Consider the following 20,266-nt stretch of genomic DNA (forward strand, 5'->3'; position numbering starts at 1 on the left):
CTAATATTGCCCACAACCCATTGCGCATTGGACGAGGATTCAGTTCAGAACTACAAACATAAGTAAAAAGTGTTAAAAACTACAAAACATGGCGGATATACGCGATTGACGCTGAGAGATTTGAGTGACTAATAATCAGTTTAACCTGATAGAAAATATATATTTAATGTTACCCGTGTTATTTTTCATCTGCAAATACCAATGTGGACTTTTATAAAGATCCGATTGGCCATTAACTTTTAAATGCATCATTATGCATTAATAAGAGGAGAGTTCTCCACATGAAAGACCCGCAACTGCAGATCAACGTGCTGCATTTCTCTCCGATACGGTAGGAAATTAACTAAATGAAATGTGGAGGATGTAAGATGATTGACAGGCCAGTTTACGGTGACTGGATGCGACAGAGAGAAAAGACGCGATTGTATGACGTGTTAGTATGTCCCAAAGCTTGTCTACTCTTTTACTACACACTAAAAAGTAAGTACTTTTTGTTCACAGAAATAGTATATACTTTTAGGGTGTAGTATAAGTAGGCGAATTGGAACGCAGCATCTGTCTCTCTATGGCTCTGGCCTTCCAGTGGCTTTGATCGAGGCTTGTTTCGCTTAAGAGCAATGACATCATTGACGTCCGAAGCCTCGCTTATGCCTGACTGGTGCAGGATGCGGTTCAAACTTGGCGCGACATTTTGACAGATATACCATGGGATCCCCTCAGTTTTAGAATAATGATATCGCCCCTCCTGCCTGTTATGACCAAAGAATTTACACACATTTGATAGCCCCATTCATTTGAAGCCAATATGTTTATTACACAGTTATGTTATACAGTCATTATATACAACCAGAAAATACACATTACATTCAAATAAATATATTAGTCTATCTGTATTTTTTTTTTTTTTTTTTTTTTTTTTGTGTATCACAGATCACATCAGGTCATCTGTAATGTATCTGCTTGTTTTACACTCTTTGACCACCAGGTGGTATTGTGAGCAAATGAAGCCTCGAGAAATGAACCCTTTTGTGAACCACTTGGCTGAAAAGCTTCAATGCTTCACGAGGCTTCATCTCGCCATCACTACTAGTCACCTTTATGATAATAATCCATTAAACGTGCTGCAACACAATAAGCGCGAACTAAACACTCTTAATCTTAAATCTCTAGGTCTAGGAAACTCGTGAATAAGTTTTCTCCGCCCACGGAAATCGAAAATCTCGTAACACCGGAACTCGTTCATCAGCCAATCAGCGAGCACGATACAAGCATGTGGCAGATAACAATCATGTAATATGGAGGCTGCTGGAAGGCGTGTATGACTTTTGGAAACGAGCAATGTGTCTGGGTGTATTTGTAAGACATTGCGTTTGTTTTTATGCTGTTATTGTATAAAATAAGTTGTAAAAGTGTTCTCAATGCTTAGATCATGTCCTCTGGAGGGTTTAGCAAATAAAGAATTGCATGTACTTCTAGTCTCTTTTAGAGTAACGTTAGTGCTAAGGGAAAGTCAGAGTGTAGTGAGAGCAAAGTGTAGAAGCACAGTTTTTGTGTATATAACGTAATATTAATGTCTTTATGAATTGTGCCTTATAAGACCAGAATCACACTTAAGGAAGTGTTTTGCATTGAAAAAAGGATGCGATGCTTAAACCTGGAGGAAGTTTCCAGAAGACGTGAAATGTGGCATTAACTTTTTTTTTTTTTCTTTTCCTTGATCGAAATTATTAGCACAGTTGTTTCTTGATTATTGATTGAAACCGACTGGTTTGGGCTAAAAGATCAATGCATGTTGGGCAGGGTCATGTACTGAGTTAGTTTGAGTTTTAGCCGTGTAGAGATTAGCTTTAGTCATTTGGGTTTTCCAGCCAAAATGCTGCTGTCTCTAGTCGTGCACACATACTCGTTGCGGTACTGGCTTCCAGCGGCCGTGATGCTGGGCACCGCTCCGGCTTACCTGCTGTCCTGGAGCGTCTTGCGTCTGCTGTCCACTGTGCTACCGACAAGACTCTATCACACTGTGGATGACCGTGTATATTCATTGTATCAAAGTATGGTCCTGTTCTTCTTTGAAAATTACACGGGCGTGGAGGTTAGTATGACTTTTTGTCTTTACTGTGTTTACCTGTATTCAGCTCATTCTTAACATTTAACATGTTACAAAATTCAAAAGTGTTAAACAGCACACATACACACAGGGTTGGGCAAAAATAAATCAATGTGTTTTAAAATAAAATACCAGATACCTTAATTTTAAGTGTATCAAAATAAACTACTGTATTTTTGTATTTTAAAAATACTTTTACAAGGGAGCATGAAATTTCTTTGCAAACCTTTCATCATTTGGCCTATTTGATCAATCTCTTCACCATTACACTGACTCGGTTGATTAAGTAAACAATTTTTTGATAGCAACAGCTTTTCTCTGCCCGAGTCATGCAATAAATCTGACATATGAAACCAGTTAAAGGCACAATATGTAGGATTTTTGGATTTAAATATCCAAAAACCAATAGAACAGTGTTATGTTTTGTTGACTTGTGTACTTGCATTATCCCAAATGTTTCCAAGAATGTTTAAATCCAGAGAAATAAGCTATTTTAACCAGGACACAGACCGTGTCTGTGCGTCGCCTATCAATGACATTATTACCCTCGATTTTGTTTTATTTTGTACTAACCATGAAAACATCAAAGACGCTTTAGTATATTATGTGTTTTATTAGACAGGTGAGCAACTGTTTGGATACATTATTAAAAATGATAGGAATTTATCATATATATAATATAATATATATAATAAAATGGTGTTTGTGAACTAATGTTCAGCTTTTCATTTTAATAGTCAATTTATTTACAGCAGTCACTAAGCTTGTACACACTGGTCAGTGGTCACGGACTAAGATGTACCTTTAATTTCACCAAGCTGATTGCTCACTAAAAAACCCACAGTCATGTTTTCTGCCATTTCAAGTGTGCTTTTGATGTGACATCATGCGGTGTCTATTAGTGTTCCCGTTAACATTGTTCATTCAGGCCGATTCGATGAGAATGTGCACGAAAACTAGAGACTGGATTTACTGCACAAACCGATCATATCCATTCATAAACGATGAAGGCACTGCCTCCTCTCACGTGACTTCCCCCCATCCATTCTCAGTTACCACCCACTAAGGCCATCCTTAAAAATATTCTTGTTTGCCGTAACCAGACTGACCCTGTCAATTTAGGGCCGACTAAATTTTTTTTTTTTTTTTTTTTTTGCTTTAAGTCCAACCGACTTGCCGGTTGTAAATTTGCGTTAAGACCGACCAATTTTTTTTTTTTTTAACTCTTCAAACAACTAATACAAAAGCAATAAAATAATATTAATTATATTTTCGTAAGTATTGTAGATATATAAATAACCTAGGCCTACATACAAACGAAGGCTACATTCTTTTAAATAAAAACCCGTGACGTCATCTATGTTTACACTGTTGGTTAACGGATGTCACGCTATGGCCGGTGCGTTCGCTTCGTCTCAACCCGTTGAGAGACGAGACGTTCTGATAGATAAAATAATTACATGATTGTAATAACCTACGTATATTTGTCTGATTTATTCAAGCCGTCGTATTTACCATGTTTACTATGGTAATAGCACGCATAGTCTTGGTGATCAGAATCCACATCGGATCCCCAACAAGTTATTTAAAACACTTGCTGCTGTCTGAAAGTGAGTTTTGAAAAATGATTTTAAAAGTCTTTAATGCTGGTGTTAGCTGATAACCTACATGTAATCATCGGTGCCTCCGTCTCCACACACAAATAAACTCCACCTTTGTTTGTAAACACTCCCTCCTCAAGCCAGAGCTGGCCCGCTTTGGACCAATGTATTCGGCAGGCCGAAAAACCCGGGCCGTTGGCCCCGAGGAAGCCCCGATGAGGCACGATCAAGCCCCGGAATTGACAGTGGAAACGCGACTGGCCCGACAGTGGAAACACGGCTGCTCCCGAAGGCACAGGTTGAAAGACCCAGTCAGTGACGTCACGATATGCTAATTTGTTTACATTCATACCTACGTAATCACCATCACCAAAATTGTAATTTTTTTTTTTTTTTTTTTTACATTGAAACTTAAAAAAAAAAAATATAGACCTACCTACCGCCCCTTTTTTTTTTTTTTTTTTTAAATACTGTTACTGCAAACCAAAATATCTTTAAGGATGGCCTAAACCCACCGCACACTAGGGGTTCTGCTTTATTTCTATGAGCTAAAGGGAGGCAAGAGAGAGACAGACACCCGCTGTAACTTCACCTCCGGGTATCGCTGTTGGACAGTGTTTCTTTAGAAAATTAGTGACTTTTACATCTTTTTGATGTCAAATTTTGTCATGTTTGCTGTTTTATTTTTGTAATACTGATTTTCTCATCCATTTTTTTTTTTTTGATTTTTCTCATCTAATATAAAAATATATATATATATATATGTATTATATACACACACACAAGTTTTTTTTTTTTTTTTTTTTTTTTTTTAAGTGTAACAAACATAATGGAGATTAAATTAATTTTGAGGTTTTATTAAGTGTTAACAATGATAAATTGATTTTTTTTTTTTAAATAATCAATTAACAATGTCAAATATAGCTGCGAGCAGCGATGGCGGGCCCAAGCCCGGTGGCACCGCCACCCCGGTGGCTTCAGGGCAACTGTGCACAGCGGGCAATAGGCACTTAAAATGGTTAAACATCAAAGGACTATGTCAAATTCACTCCACATTTACTGCACTACAAGGTGCCGCTATAGAGCCCCTCCTCCCTGCCCATTTTCAAAGGATTACATGTGCCAAGTTTTAACATTATTCTGATGAATTTTGAAGCAAATCAGGTAAAAATAAGAGGGTGATCTCAATGTATGCTGAAAGTGACACATTTTCTGCTTCCAGTTGGTGGCGCTATGACTTTGAATCACAATAGTCAAATCCATGTGATCAGCCTTGTACAACGAAGACTAAGCCAAAGTTTCATCAAAATCAATTAATGTATGCAGAAGTTATAACACTTTGTTTCCCTTTTCTTGCCATAAATTCGTTGCCTCGCCACGGCCAAACCGTTTGAGATATCCAAAATCCGTTTGCAATTAAACAACTTCAATGTGTTAGCAACAAGTTAAAAAAAGCTTGGTGTAAATTGGATAAACCCTGTAGGAGTAGTAGTATAAAATTCATAGCCTGTTTTTTCAAAAAATTAACATTCAAACCAAAATAGCTGACTTCCTGTTGGTCGGAGCTAATGAATGTAAATAAGAAAATTGTCCGGCTTGATGAGAACAATATGTGTACCGAGTTTGGTGACTGTAGGAAAAACTAACCCCCACTTTTGTCAAAAGGTGGCGCTACTGAGCCCCTCCACCACGCCCATTTCTATGGCTTTGTCCATGTCTACTGGATGACAATATTGATGTGTGTGTCGAGTTTCATGCAATTTGAAGCATGTTAAGAGCCTCAAAACCACTCAAGAATATTATTACAGTTTGACCTGTTGCCATGGCAACAATATTTCAAATATCAAAAATCCTGTCATAGGTCTATATCTGCTGTGTATTGACATTACACTGATGAAGTTTGAAGCAAATCAGGTAAAAATAAGAGGGTGATCTCAAAACATTTCAAAAAGTGATACACTTCCTGCTGCCAGTTGGTGGCGCTATAACTTTGACTCACAATAGTCACATCCATGTGATCAGACTCCTATAACGAACACACTCGTGAAGTTTCATAAAGATCAATATATGTATTAAGACGTTATAACACATTTCCTGTTTCCTTTTTCTCGCCATAAATTCGTTGCCTCACCACGGCCAAACCGTTCGAGATATCAAAAATCCCCTGGCAATTTTTAATCATCAGTGTCTTGACTTCATGCTGACCGAGTTTGGTGGCGATCGGATTAATCGTCTAGGAGGAGTATATCAAATTCCAGAGCATGCGTTTTTCAAACAACCCTTAATGGCTGACTTCCTGTTGGCGTGGTGTTTAACTTAGAGCACGAAAGTTGTTCGGCCCGATGAGGTCTATATGTGTACTGAGTTTCATACTAATACGTGCAAGCGTGTTTAATATATGGACCAAATTTTCAGACTTTTTTCAAGGGGGCGCTGTCGAGCCCCCCTGCCACGCCCGGGTACCAACCTCTGGGGCGTCCTAATGGCCGCGGATTCCAATTTTCAAGAGTTTTTGAGCATGTTAAGGCCCCCAAAAAGCCCCGTAAGACGGAAAAAAAAAAAATAAAAAAAATAAAAATAATAATCCTTAGAAGAACGAGGGCCCTGCGCGAATTTTTGCTTGGGCCCTAAAAATAATAATAATCCTTAGAAGAACAAGAGGGCCCTGCGCGAATTTTCGCTTGGGCCCTAATAATCCTTAGAAGAACAAGAGGGCCCTGCGCGCTTAATTCGCTTGGGCCCTAATTAAAGCTGCAAGCAGCATTGAGAGGGCCCTCGCACTCGGGCTCACCGCCACCCGTCGGCCTCAGGAAAACAGTGAACAGTGGGCGTCATGCATTTAAGTGAGTGAATACAGGAGAATTATGCCAAAGTAATTTCGAAATGCCACACTTCCTGCGGCCAACAGGTGGCGCTTTCACCATAACTGAATTTTTCCATGTTGATGTCTTCAGCCCAGGACTATTTTCGAACATGTGAAGTTTGGAGCAGATCGGACATTGTATGCCTGAGTTACAACAACTTCCTGTTTCTTTCATGGCGTTAATCGCATAAATTAGCACTCAGCCAAGTGTTGCATGATTTAACGTGTCTCTAGCATGTTTGGTACTTCGTGGCATAATGACCATATTTTTTTTTTTTTTAACCGTTTTTTTTTTTAACAGTTCTGTCATCACTTCATTGGCTTCCTGTTAAACACCGTATAACCTTGAGATTTGAAGTATTACATATTTGCACCACTAAAATGACATTAATAATTCGTAATTTCTGATAGAAATGCAAAATCAATCAGTAGTTATTAATAGAATAAAGAGACACACACCTTTACATTCAATCGCGTTTGGCCCCATTTATTTTTGCATACACGTTTACCTCAGATTTTATTATATAGAATTGAAGCTGGGCAGTACGCAGGGTTTCAGGATTCCCGAGGTCAGAAAATGTAGTGTGCTAGGGGGGTTAGATTTCCCTGGTGTTCATATGTGCATTTTAAGACGTTTCAAGGCCAACAAATTGGATAACAATATAGCTTTAAAACCATGTCAACATATATCGATGCATGCACAGTTTTGAGGCAGCTTTAATCGCATGTTTGGCAATTTCATGACTTCACTTACAACAGAACAACGACCATCATTGCTCGTAGTTTCTTCTGCGCTTTATTTAAGCTATAATAAAGTAATTATGCAGCGAGCGCCGGCGCATGCAATTCTTGAGTGCGCTCCACGACCACAGTATAACGGCTGATTGGACAGTCGTTTTCATTTTTCTGAGTTTTACAGACATAGCCTGACAAAATATCATCTAACCACAATTCACTGTTGTTCAACTGAAGCTCCCTCCCTCGTTTGACTTGAGCCTGGCACTGAGAAAAAGTCGGAATGCGCGTCTGAAAAGTGTCCAGTTTGTTGTGGTGGTAAAGAGACAGTTCTATATAAACGCAGCGTTTTACTTGGCGATGTTTGAAAAAAAGATTTTTATTTTTGGTATTTTATATGCTCTGTTGGTGGTTTGTGGAGTAGCATTAATGCCATTTCCCCACCGGGGATAAAATATTCCACCAGAGGGAGGGATACATAGACCAGAAGGGGGGAATATAAAAAAATATTTTATATATATATATATATATAACCTCACGTTTTATACGTTTGCAGCCTATACGTTTTATACGTTTGGTTCGATTTTTTTCGGCATTTTTCGCATCCGTAGCAAATATTTTGAGGGGTTTTTGACAATTGATCCACCAAATGACGAATATGAAAAAACGAATACGACAGTTTCTGACTCAGTCAGGGTGCAAGGACCTTAAACTTTTGAGGCTTGCGCAGGAGAAATCAAACAAATGAGTGCCGTTTTCCAAGATCTGGATCCGCAGCACACACAAATAAACTAAACTGACATACTGCAGTTAAATTTCAAAATGTGGTGTTTTTATATTTATAACATTTGAATACAGTTCAGCAACATACATCACACGACCTGACGATCAAGAGAGCTGACAAATGACCATCACTTAATTGACCATCACTTCACGATTGAAAATGTGACACTGATATGACAGTTCAACAAACAAGTTAATATATTAAGTCACTTACATTTTAGACGAAATAATGACCGTTTTGGTCTATTTTAGCAGAGAAAATAGATCCGATGAATCCAAACAAACATAACGCATTTCACAGCAACACTCAATAGTGTTTTGAATGATTCAGTGTTTTGAACAAATCGTTTGAGTCAAAGATTCAATGACCCATTCACAAACATCTTGCTGCGTCCGAAATCGCATACTTCCCTACTATATAGTATGCGAAAAACAGTATGCGAGGAGAGTAGTATGTCCGAATTCATAGTATTCGAAAAACAGTAGGCGAGAAGTACCCGGATGACCTACTGCTTCCGCCCGAATTCTGTAGTAGGCATTCGATGGACGCTGCGCTATCCCGTGATGCCACAGGAGAGAGGATTCTTCATAATTCAAAAATGGCGGAAAGCGGCGATATGCAGCTCATTCAAGTCCTTCAGTACCTCAGGGAAAAACTGTTTATTGTGGTTAAATTGCACTTGTTTAACATAATGTAAGTAAACGGCTGACTTATTGAAAGTTTAAACAATGTAATGAGAAGATTAAGAGTCGGTTGTAAAAAGATGTTTAATCATTATTACTGACAGCACATCAAGCTAACCAACAGGTCGAGATAACGTTACATCCGCTTGTTAACACTGTTTTATTTAACGGAGACGTTCGTTGTTAAGCAGTTTAATGAGATTAGAAAACTTAACGGACAGCAACATTCAGGCAGCAGTAGTTTATAGGGCTCACAGTTTGTAGTTTTTTTTTTTTTTAGAATATGTATATTATTATCGTATTTATTTGTATATATTGTATATAATATTTAGGCCATGTTGTGCATTTCTCTCGCCCTCTCTGTCTATCTACACACTATTTATATATAATGTATTCAAGTTTGTTTATTGATTCATGTCTTTTGTTTCTCGTGTATTTTTATATGCATTCATTTTAACAATAACTTGCTTAATTTCGTTGCTTCAAATCAGCCTCTGTCGTGATATTCACAGATGTATTTTTATTCTGAGGTAAAATTTCCTAGCTAAATAGGTGATTATACTTTGACATATTTAAATTTGCGCGCTGTTGTGACGACGCATGACAAGTGACAACATTAACATGGCGGATGTAGTACGTCCGAATTCCATTCATACTACCCATATTCATACTATATAGAACGTACTGTTTTAACGGTCGGGAAGTATGTTCAAATTCAAATGTAGTACATACTCATGTAGTATGCGATTTCGGACGCAGCCTCTGTCTCATTCTTGATGAATCGGCCGTTTGAACGAATCGTGAATGAACGACTCAATGACTCGCTTAATAAAACCGCTTATCACCTGCATTTGCGCTCACTATTGACAAACCAATCAAATTTGTTCAAAACTTTTTTTTTTTTAATCCGTCCAAACACATTTTAATTTTATTCAGGAGTTATGTATGTACAAAACTATAACTTTTTATGACAGTAGTTTAGTGATAAAAAAAATTTTGCAATTTTTTTTTTGTTTGTTTTTTTTTTCCTCCCATCCAGTAGCCACTCGTGCCCCACCGGTTGAGAACCACTGGTCTAGACTAACATGTAGTGTTGTCATGATACCAAAATTTTGACTTCGATACGATACCCAACTTCAGTATCACGATACCGATACTTTTAAACGATACTATGGCAAAAACCTAAAACAGTAGGAAAAGTAAATAAATAACACATGACAAAACTTCTTTCTTCACCAGTGTGCAGTTGAAAATTCTGGATTTGAGTTTCATTGCCATGAAGTTACAGTTAGATTTATTATAATTTTTAAAGTTTATTATTTTCATGCTCAATAAAATTGTAAATTATTTGCCATTATGCTTTTGTTCCTGTTTTTTTTTTATCCATCCATCCATCCATCCATCCATCCATCCATCCATCCATCCATCCATCCATCCATCCATCCATCCATCCATCCATCCATCCATCCATCCATCCATCCATCCATCCATCCATCCATCCATCCATCCATCCATCCATCCATCCATCCATCCATCCATCCTTCCTTCCTTCCTTCCTTCCTTCCTTCCTTCCTTCCTTCCTTCCTTCCTTCCTTCCTTCCTTCCTTCCTTCCTTCCTTCCTTCCTTCCTTCCTTCCTTCCTTCCTTCCTTCCTTCCTTCCTTCCTTCCTTCCTTCCTTCCTTCCTTCCTTCGCTCACCAGCCACTGTGACTAGTGGTTTTCCAAAGTAACTAGCCACTCAGCATTTTTATTGGCCACAATTTTGATGTTGGTAAATTACATTTTTTGTGATTAAAGTTGACTTTCTTATGCTTAATTTTACTTTGAGTCATTTTACTTGATTTAGAATATTTAAAACCCTTTCAAACTTTTAAATGCAGACCGACCACCCAAATCAAGATTATATTGTATATCAGCTGGTATGTACAGGTGGGAAAGAGGTGGACAATATGAGCATGAGCTAGTATGAGAACAAGTTATTTGTGTTAGGCTATATAAAAGAACAAAGAACTGACGCATATCCAGTTATTACCCACCTGTTTACGTCCACTTTAGACATCTGTGTGCACGAGTATTTTACTATTCAGGTGAGAGAGAGAGAGAGAGACTGAGAGAGAGAGAGACTGAGAGAGAGAGAGACTGAGAGAGGTTGAGGTTTAAAGCACTTTATTTTTCCATTACACCTTACATCACATTACTGAAAAAAGAAAAAAATTCCTAAAAATTCACAACAAGCTGATCATCCTGAACTGTACATAGCACCTCATTAAAACACCAAACATCGCAAAACCACACCAAATTATTAGTAAGTTTGTAATATGCAAATTCAAGTTTCAGCCTTCCTTGCACCAGATGCCGAAACATCATCTCAGGATCTATTGTAGAGAGTTGCAAACCTTTGTTTTTTCTGGTTTTCCAGATTGCCAGTTTGGCAGTTCCTATCAAATAATTTAGTAAAACCATATTTCCTTCTCATTAAAAAACTGTATTTCAGACCCCCAATAAAAACTACTTCAGAAAAATCCTCATTGAATCTTCTAAAACAAATCTCAAGCAAATTAAAAAGACCTTGTAATCTGTTACACTTTAAAAACAAATGCTCCAGGTTTTCCTCAATCCCACAGAACCGACATTCCCCCCCCACTGCTGGATTGAGGTGCGCCACATGCCGGTCCGTAGCGATGGCCCCGTGGATGATCCTCCACTGGAGGTCTGCCGTTCTCTTCTCCACCGGGGGTTTGTACAGCGTCCTCCACCTGTCCCGCACCAGGAAGTCTGGCTGTAGCAGTTCAGGCCATTTAGATGCTTTTATTCCTTTTAGTGATTCCTGGTGTGTCATTTTCACTGAAGTGCAATATAAGGCTTTCTTGACGCATCTTTAAAAGATCAAGCTGGGGGTCGTGAAAGATAAAATCGAGTCCGCAATTTCACCATCTTCCTCATTTATGATAGGTGAGATCTTAATGTCTGGGAAGTCTTGGTTATTTCTCATGTCCAGTGTTTGTCTCCGTGCAATCCAAGACCTGCAGCCACTTGGTAGCGCATTGGAGATCTCTTCTTTCAGTTTAAAAACAAGACGCAAGGACCTTAAACCCGTCAACTCTTGGAGTTCTTCAGTAGATTTCCAGCCCCTCTCATCAAGAAGATGTCCAAGTTTGTAGATGCCATTCCTTATTAAGCCTCTCCGCACAGTCACGGAGGGGAGAGCAATCGGGTCTGGATCAACGGATTAAAAAACAACGGTTCCTCTGAGTCCAGTGTTCTTGCTCATCTATGTCTCGTTTCACTTTAAAAACAGTTCTCCATGTCTGCAGCATAAACTTATAAAACGGTGGAAGCTCTGACAGGCTTATTTCCTCTAATTTCATTAAAAACAAATGTTTGTCTAGACCAAGTCCTCCTGCCTGCTTCAGCAAAGCACTTGCTGTTTTGGCCCATGTCACATCTTTATAAAGAAGTCTCTGCACAGACTGTAATCTGAAGGCTCGGATCCGACTCCTCAAATCCACCAAGCCTTGCCCACCCTCCTGGACTGGAATATACAGGGCAGCTGCCTGGATCCAGTGCTGTCCACTCCAGAAGAAGTTGACCAGTGTCCTTTGAATGTTTAAAATGAGTTCTTCAGGTGGCTCCATGACTGCAGTCCTGTGCCACAGCATCGATGCAGCGAGGTTGTTGATCACCAGGACTCTCCCCTGTAAGACAGTTGTGGCAACAGCCACTTCCACTTTGTCAGTTTGGCAGACACCTTTTCCAGCAGACCCTCCCAATTTTTCTTCTGAAACTGTTCATTACCTAAAAAAAACACCTAAAACTTTAAACCCATCTTGTCTCCAGCGTAACACACCCGGGAGTTGAGGAAAACCTGTGCCTTCCCACCCACCAACAATAAAACCTTCACTTTTGGACCAATTGACTCTTGCAGAGGAAGCTCTTTCATACAAACTAAGAGTTTGATTTAAAATTGTGATGTCATCCTGATTTGAAATAAAAACAGTAATGTCATCTGCATATGCTGATAAAAATAACTTAAAATTGTCCTGTGAATTAGGAATTGCTATTCCATTAAGATTCTTCCTCAACCTGCACAACAAAGGTTCTATGACCAGGTTGTATAGTTGTCCAGACAGTGGACATCCCTGCCCGGATGCCTCTGGACACCAGGATCGGCTCACTCAAACCACCTCCTGCTTTCACCAGCACAGACACATTAAAATACAGCAAATTAATGTAAGATATAAAACTGTCACCAAATCCAAAACACTTTAAAACCTTAAAAAGATATTCATGATCAACTCGATCAAAAGCTTTTCTTGATCTAACGATAAAAACCCAAGATTTCCATGATAAAACTGATTAATGTCGATCATGTCTCTTAATAAAAACAGGTTGTCCGTAATTGATCTTTCAGGAATGCAGTATGACTGGTCCTTGTGAATCAACTGGTCTAAAACATTTTTCAGCCTGTTTGATAAGCATTTGGAGAATATTTTGTAGTCCGAACACAGTAAGGATACAGGTCTCCAGTTCTTTAAAAATCCCAAGTCCCCCTTCTTTGGAAGGAGAGACAGGACGGCTCGTCGACAGCTTGTGGGAAGTGTTTTGTTCTTGATGCAGTCCAACAATACTTCATAAAAATCTGGTCCTATTATATCCCAGAATTGCTGATAAAAATCCACAGATAAGCCATCAATCCCTGGAGAACGGCCAGTGTGTAGCTGATGCACTGCTTCCGTGAGTTCTTTAAAAGAGATTAGAAGTGTCCAGTGCCTCTTTCTGCTGGTGCTCGAGCTGAGGCAGTTCCTCCAGCAGATCCTCAACGCTTGCAGCATCACAGCTCTCAGCGCTGAACAGCTGCTTATAGAAGTCTCTCGCTAGCTTCCTCATTTCAGCTGGATTTGAAGTCACCGATCCATCTTGCCGACGGAGATGACACATTTGCTTCTGATGGACACTTTTTCTCTCTAAATTAAAAAAGAAAGCACTTGGAGCGTCCATGTCCTTGACAGAGCAGAATCTGGCTCTTATCAACGCTCCCTTTGCCTGCTCCTGCAAATAAGAGTTCAGTTCTTGTTTTTTCTTTTTTTAAAACATCGCAATGCACAGCTTCACTACTGGATACAAGATTTCTTTCCATCGACTCAATGTCCTTCTGTAAAGTCCTTACTGTGTTTTTCACTATAGTTGATGTTTGGGAAGCATAATTCTGACAGAAAAGTCTTATGTTCACCTTTCCCACATCCCACCACTGACACAGACTTTCAAATGAAGACTTTTTCAACTTCCAGTTGCTCCAAAACACTTTAAAACTTTCACAAAATAAAACATCATTTAAAAACTTAACATTTAAAAGCCAGTAATAATTACACTTTTGTGTCTTCTTTATGTTTAAAACCAAAGTAATCATGTGGTGATCTGAAAAACCATTGGGAGAAATAGAAGCATCAATAACTCTATTACTCCACATTTCGTTCAAATAAAACCGGTCTAATCTTGCTCCAGAGACTCTATCATCACACACTTTCAGCCATGTGTATTGTCTCACACCCGTGTTTCTTGTTCTCCACACATCTATTAGCTGAAATTCATGAATAAAACTTAACAGGGTAGCAGCAGATTGACTGTGAGGCTCTTCACCATTTCGGTCTACAATAAAATCAGTTGTGCAATTCCAATCACCACCAATTACCAGACACACACTCTCATCATACTTCTGGACAGCATCTCTTAATTTCCTAAACAGATCCTTGCGTTCTGGACCGTTATTGGGAGCATATATATTTACCAGCACAAACACAGTTTCTTCATATTCAATTTCTGTTAGTAACAATCTGCCTTCAACAATCTTGTCTATATTTAAAATGTTGATATTCATGTTGGAAGAGAATAAAATGGCAACTCCTGCACTGTTGTTTGTGCCATGGCTTAAAACAAACTTGCCTTCCCACCACATTCCCCACTCAATTTCATTGTCCTTGTTAGTGTGGGTTTCTTGTAAAAAAGAAACGTTAACCTTTTTAATTTTAATAAACTCAGAAACCATTCCTAGTTTTCCCCGGTCTCGTCCACCGTTTATATTTAGAGATCCCACCCTTAAAACATCCATGTAGGAATATAAAAATAAAGAGGACAGAGACAGAAGAAAGAGACAGTAAAAAGTAAAGTTCACCACGTGATGTTTAAACATTTTGGTGTCTTTGGGAAACAACTTTATCTTTTCTCAATTTTGTTACCATTTTCTTCAGTCTAAACCTCTTTTTCTTGTCTAAAGCCTCATAACTAACCGTTCTCTGAAATAACAGTACCGACGCTATGAACTTCTCAGGGTCTGGGAAAAAATCAGTGACATCGAAAGCCTTGCCAAAAGTCATGTCTAGAAAATCATTTATTTCTTTTAGAGTGTACACGTCCCTTTCTATCTGCGAGCCCACATCAGAAACCTCAGAAAAAGTATCATCATCTTTCATTTCTGTCTCACAGTTTTCTTGACTCTTTGATAGATCAACACTTTCCATTTTAGTATCTCCACGTTCACTCACATCGTTTTTCGTTACACTGTTTTCACCTGCTTCTGGTTCAGCACCAGCTTCCTCAGTATGACTGTCATTAATTACGCTTTCTGCCTGTTTTCCACTGTGATCCTCCCGCTCCTCCACAGCTGAAGGCAGCGCGCTCTCTATCGCGTTCTCCCCGCCGCCCGCGGCACTCGGCCCGGCGGCGTTCTCTGGACGCGTTCTCCCCAACGCCCGCGGCACTCGGCCCGGCGTTCTCTGACGCGTTCTCCCCAACGCCCGCGGCACTCGGCCCGGCGTTCTCTGACGCGTTCTCCCCAACGCCCGCGGCACTCGGCCCGGCGTTCTCGGACGCGTTCTCCCCGCTAACACCAACCTTATGTGGGCACATTAATCGCTTATGGCTAACATCCCCACATACAAAACACTTCATACTCCCTGTGTTGGCATAAATCATGTAAGCCTTCCCCTCATGCATCACCCTAAACGACACGTCAATACTCGGCTCGTTTAGGAACATGAACCTTGTCTTCTGAAAGACATTACATGTTTAACGACTCATTCTTACAGCCGAGTGGAAGCGCTTTCATTGCACTAGCGAATTTCCCGTAGCGCGAAAGTCCACGCTCAATCTCCTCGTTGGGAATGAATGGAGGCACGTTTGACACGGTTACTTTTGTGGTTGGAGCAACAAGCGGTGAAACAATAATAAATTCTCCACTTACCACAATCCCGTTTGTAATCAACCGGCCTACGTGCACCTCCTCCTTCACAAACACCACCACCGCTTTATTCATACGAGACGCAGATGTAATATTCTCATATCCAATCTCCTCTCCTACCGCGACCAACACATCCTCCACCGCCACACCTGACGCAGGAACACACCTGACGCCATGACGGAGGGACACAGGTGGCGTCACCCTCATGGAGAGGGACGCCATCCCGATCCCAAACAAAACACAAATACCCTCAAAAATAAACTATAATCTCCTTTACAAAAAAATAATTTAGTTTTAGTAGAAAAACGAAAGAATAGTAATAGAAAAAACCAAAAAGTCGCCCTCTCCACGTGGGAACCCTCGGACACCCAACCCTCTCAGACTCAGAAAGAGAGAGAGAGAGAGGGAGAGAGAGAGAGAGGGAGAGAGAGAGAGAGAGAGAGAGAGAGAGAGAGAGAGACTGAGAGAGAGAGAGACTGAGAGAGAGAGAGACTGAGGGAGAGAGAGACTGAGGGAGAGAGAGACTGAGGGAGAGAGAGACTGAGGGAGAGAGAGAGACTGAGAGAGAGAGAGAGACTGAGAGAGAGAGAGAGACTGAGAGAGAGAGAGAGACTGAGAGAGAGAGAGAGACTGAGAGAGAGAGAGAGAGAGAGAGAGAGAGAGAGACAGAGAGAGAGAGAGAGAGAGAGAGAGAGAGAGAGAGAGAGACTGAGAGAGAGAGAGACTGAGAGAGAGAGAGAGAGACAGAGAGAGAGAGAGAGACAGAGAGAGAGAGAGAGACTGAGAGAGAGAGAGACTGAGAGAGAGAGAGAGAGACTGAGAGAGAGAGAGAGACTGAGAGAGAGAGAGAGAGACTGAGAGAGAGAGAGAGAGACTGAGAGAGAGAGAGACAGAGAGAGAGAGAGAGACTGTGAGAGAGAGAGAGAGAGAGAGAGACTGTGAGAGAGAGAGAGAGAGAGACTGTGAGAGAGAGAGAGAGAGAGAGACTGTGAGAGAGAGAGAGAGACTGAGAGAGAGACTGTTGTGTCATTCAGCGCAATTCCGCCTATCCCTCCTTCACTAACTGCACGTAAATAACGAATTGTGTGATTGGATTGTAATTTTGTGCTACGACGATCTTCGACCATTTGGCTGTAAACTTAAATTATATTCAACCCGCCAAAGTGGCTAGTGGGAGTGGCTGTCGTCGTGTTTTGACAGTGAGAATATTGTGTAAATTTGATAACTGTAAATACTTAGAGCAATGTTATTAAAGCATAAATTGGTTTAATATAACTGTATATTCCCTTCACATATTTTTGTTTTTCTAGATTAATTTTATTTTAGCAACCAGATCACTTATTAGACTCAATAATAGGCTACACCTCTTTGCGGATGTCTGCTTGCATGAGTAATATAAATAACTCTCATTTAATTTTTGAGAGCATAAACATAACGCTGGTATCACATTCACTAACCTGTCGCTCTTTAAATTCTTTCTACAAATCGGAATGTTTGTCGGCAAGATGCTTTGCCAAGTTGGATGCTCCCTTCGCTTGCGTTATTTTGTAACATATTTTGCACACGGGCTTTGTGGTGTCCGTGGGCTTGCCGTGACTGTCAGCAATAGAGTGCCCCAGGGATGATGCGTTTTTGTAGGCCAACCCGGAATTTAGCAGCGCACGGGTTCCCTCGACTGGAAGCCTATTCATTTTTCCCATAGACTTTTGGAAAATCGCAGAAAATAAGCTCTGTGTTTAACAAAGGGTTATGACACTTATAAAGATTATCTTGATAGACAAAATGTGTAAGTTAACACAACATTTATAGATTTTGAAGCCTAAATAAAGTCGTCAGATATAAAAGGCTAACAGTAGGCTATAAACGGACCACAGCACACCATGGTCGCGGATCAACGTCGTCACCACCAAGCGTCCTCAAACTTTATTTAGAAAACAACTCTATTTAAAAACATGCTCACTGATTATGATCTGCGCTGTGTATGAATACTTATCCACTTTTTCGTGAGAAATGCTGTCCAAATGTCCTGTTTGTCATGATGACATCTAAAGTCCCCGCCAAAGGAAGTAGTCCCTTTTAGCAATTTGTTAGCAACCGCTGAATTTAAGACACAGTAAAAGTTTAAAAAATCACAAGTGGGTTATAACCGGTGTGTTTTATGTCATAGATCAAAACGTGAAAGTATTTAGAGGCTTTGTTAACTACAGACCTTATTTCAGGCGATTTAGTAAAAACCCATTCAAAAAACCCATAGACTTTACGCCGTTGGAACCGGAAGTCCTAAAATGCTAACTCGCTTCCGGGTTTTGCCTACAAAAACGCGTCATCCCTGGGGTACTCTATGTAAGCAAAATAATGCACGTTTTGCTTTGTGCATCTGCCGTTGCGCAGTTGACAGGAATAAACGCACTCAATGTGCCTCCAGAAGCAGCGCGCTGCACACACACTGCCCCCTGCTGTCGCACATTAGGAAATACAGCTGGCACTCAAAGTACCGGTACTAATAAAATGAAGAACTGTAAAAGCAGGGTATCGCGATACCTTTCTAGTACCGGTATATCGTGCAACACTACTATGTTGTTGATTTTGATGATTTAACAAGTTTAGACAATTCTTCCTCTCCTAAAGCAGTAAATGAATTGAATTTTTCTTCAGGGACACTACAGTGCACTGTCTGACACAATACTGTAGTAGACGGTTGCATGGTTATAATTTTTTCTCTAATATCAATCTTGCAAGTAAAGAAGTTCATAAAGTCATTACTGCTGTGCACTTTGGAAACATCAGAAGTTAAAGCTTTATTTATTTTTAATTTAGCCACTGTATCAAATACCTAGGGTTGTTTATTTTCTTCTAAAAGTTTTGAAAAATAGGCAGATCTAGCAGTTTTTAAGGCCTTTCTGTACTCAATCATTCTCTCTCTCCACGAAATGCAAAATACTTCTAGTTTTGTTTTCTTCCAGCTGCGCTCCATTTTTCTAGCTGCTGTTTTTAGGACCCGAGCGTGCTCATCGATTCCATGTGACCATATTAGATCTAAAGTATGATTGACAATGAGTGCGTCCTGACACGTGTTGTCTAACACCAATAGAGTTTAGAATGTCTGTAAATGCCAATCCCAATGAGTCTTTTTTTATTATTTACATGGATATTAAAATCACCAACAACAAGGACTTTATCTGCAGCTAGTACTAATTCTGATCTGTAATAATAATTCTTGAAAATCGGCAATTTCTTTGATAAAGTCTGTATGGTGTCCTGGTGGCCTGTATACAGTAGCCAGCACAAATGTCAACTTGCATAATGTTACGTAAAGCAGCATTACTTCGAAGGAATTATATTTGAAAGACTTCTGGCTGATACTGTAAATATTACTATAAATTACAGCAACACCTCCTCCTTTCCCTTTCTGTCAAGGATTGTCGATAATCATAACCTTGAGGGCTAGACTCATTTAAAGTAATGTAATGTAATCGTCCCGTTTTAGCCAGGTTTCTGTCAAACACAGCACATCTAGATTATTGTCTGTGATAATATCGTTTACAATAAGTGCTTTTGAAGAAAGTGATCTAATATTTAACAACCCAAGCTTTATCATTTGTTTATCATTATTATCTCTATTTTTTATTTGTTGAACATCAATTAAATTTTTACCATTAAATGGGTTTGGAAGTTTTTGTTTTGTTGTTTTTATTAATTCGGGGTACAGACACAGTCTCTATGTGATAATATCTAGGTGTAAGTGTTTCTATGTGTTGGGATTTATCTGTTTTCTGTAACATGAGGCAGCTAGCAGACGGTCGGTTTAGCCAGTCTGCCTGCTTCCTGACCTGTGCCCCAGTTTTTCATGTTTTAGTTAAACTGAGAAAATGTATCATTTTAAGGGAAAAATAAGTTGATTTTTAATTTCATGGCATCAGCATATCTCAAAGTTGAGACAAGGCCATGTTTACCACTGTGTGGCATCCCCTCTTCTTTTTATAACAGTCTGCAAACATCTGGGGACTAGTTGCTCAAGTTTAGGAATAGGAATGTTGTCCTATTGTCTAATACAGGCTTCTAGTTGCTCAACTGACTAGGGTCTTCTTTGTCGCATCTGCCTCTTTACGATGTGCCAAATGTTTTCTATGGGTGAAAGATCTGGACTGCAGGCTGGCCATTTCAGTACCCGGATCCTCCTCCTACACAGACATGATGTTGAAATTGATGCAAAATGTGGTCTGGCATTGTCATGTTGGAAAATGCAATGTCTTCCCTGA

The 20,266-nt window shown here is 39.7% G+C and overlaps 1 protein-coding gene across 5 annotated transcripts in view; it reads left to right on the top strand.

Moving 5' to 3' along the window:
* Positions 1 to 1,296: 1,296 nt before the first annotated feature.
* agpat5 (1-acylglycerol-3-phosphate O-acyltransferase 5 (lysophosphatidic acid acyltransferase, epsilon)) overlaps positions 1,297 to 20,266 on the top strand; it is a 146,271-nt gene continuing 127,301 nt past the window's right edge. For all 5 annotated transcript variants that reach the window (XR_010895256.1, XR_010895257.1, XR_010895258.1 and 2 more), the window contains exon 1: positions 1,297 to 2,092. Coding sequence is in view for 2 of the 5 variants with exons in the window: in XM_067387015.1 (XP_067243116.1) it covers positions 1,874 to 2,092 (219 nt within the window). In the remaining 3 variants the exon portion in view is untranslated. The remainder of the gene's footprint in view (positions 2,093 to 20,266) is intronic.

The sequence above is a fragment of the Chanodichthys erythropterus genome, chromosome 5, assembly GCF_024489055.1.
Source record: "Chanodichthys erythropterus isolate Z2021 chromosome 5, ASM2448905v1, whole genome shotgun sequence".
NCBI classification, from domain to species: domain Eukaryota; kingdom Metazoa; phylum Chordata; class Actinopteri; order Cypriniformes; family Xenocyprididae; genus Chanodichthys; species Chanodichthys erythropterus.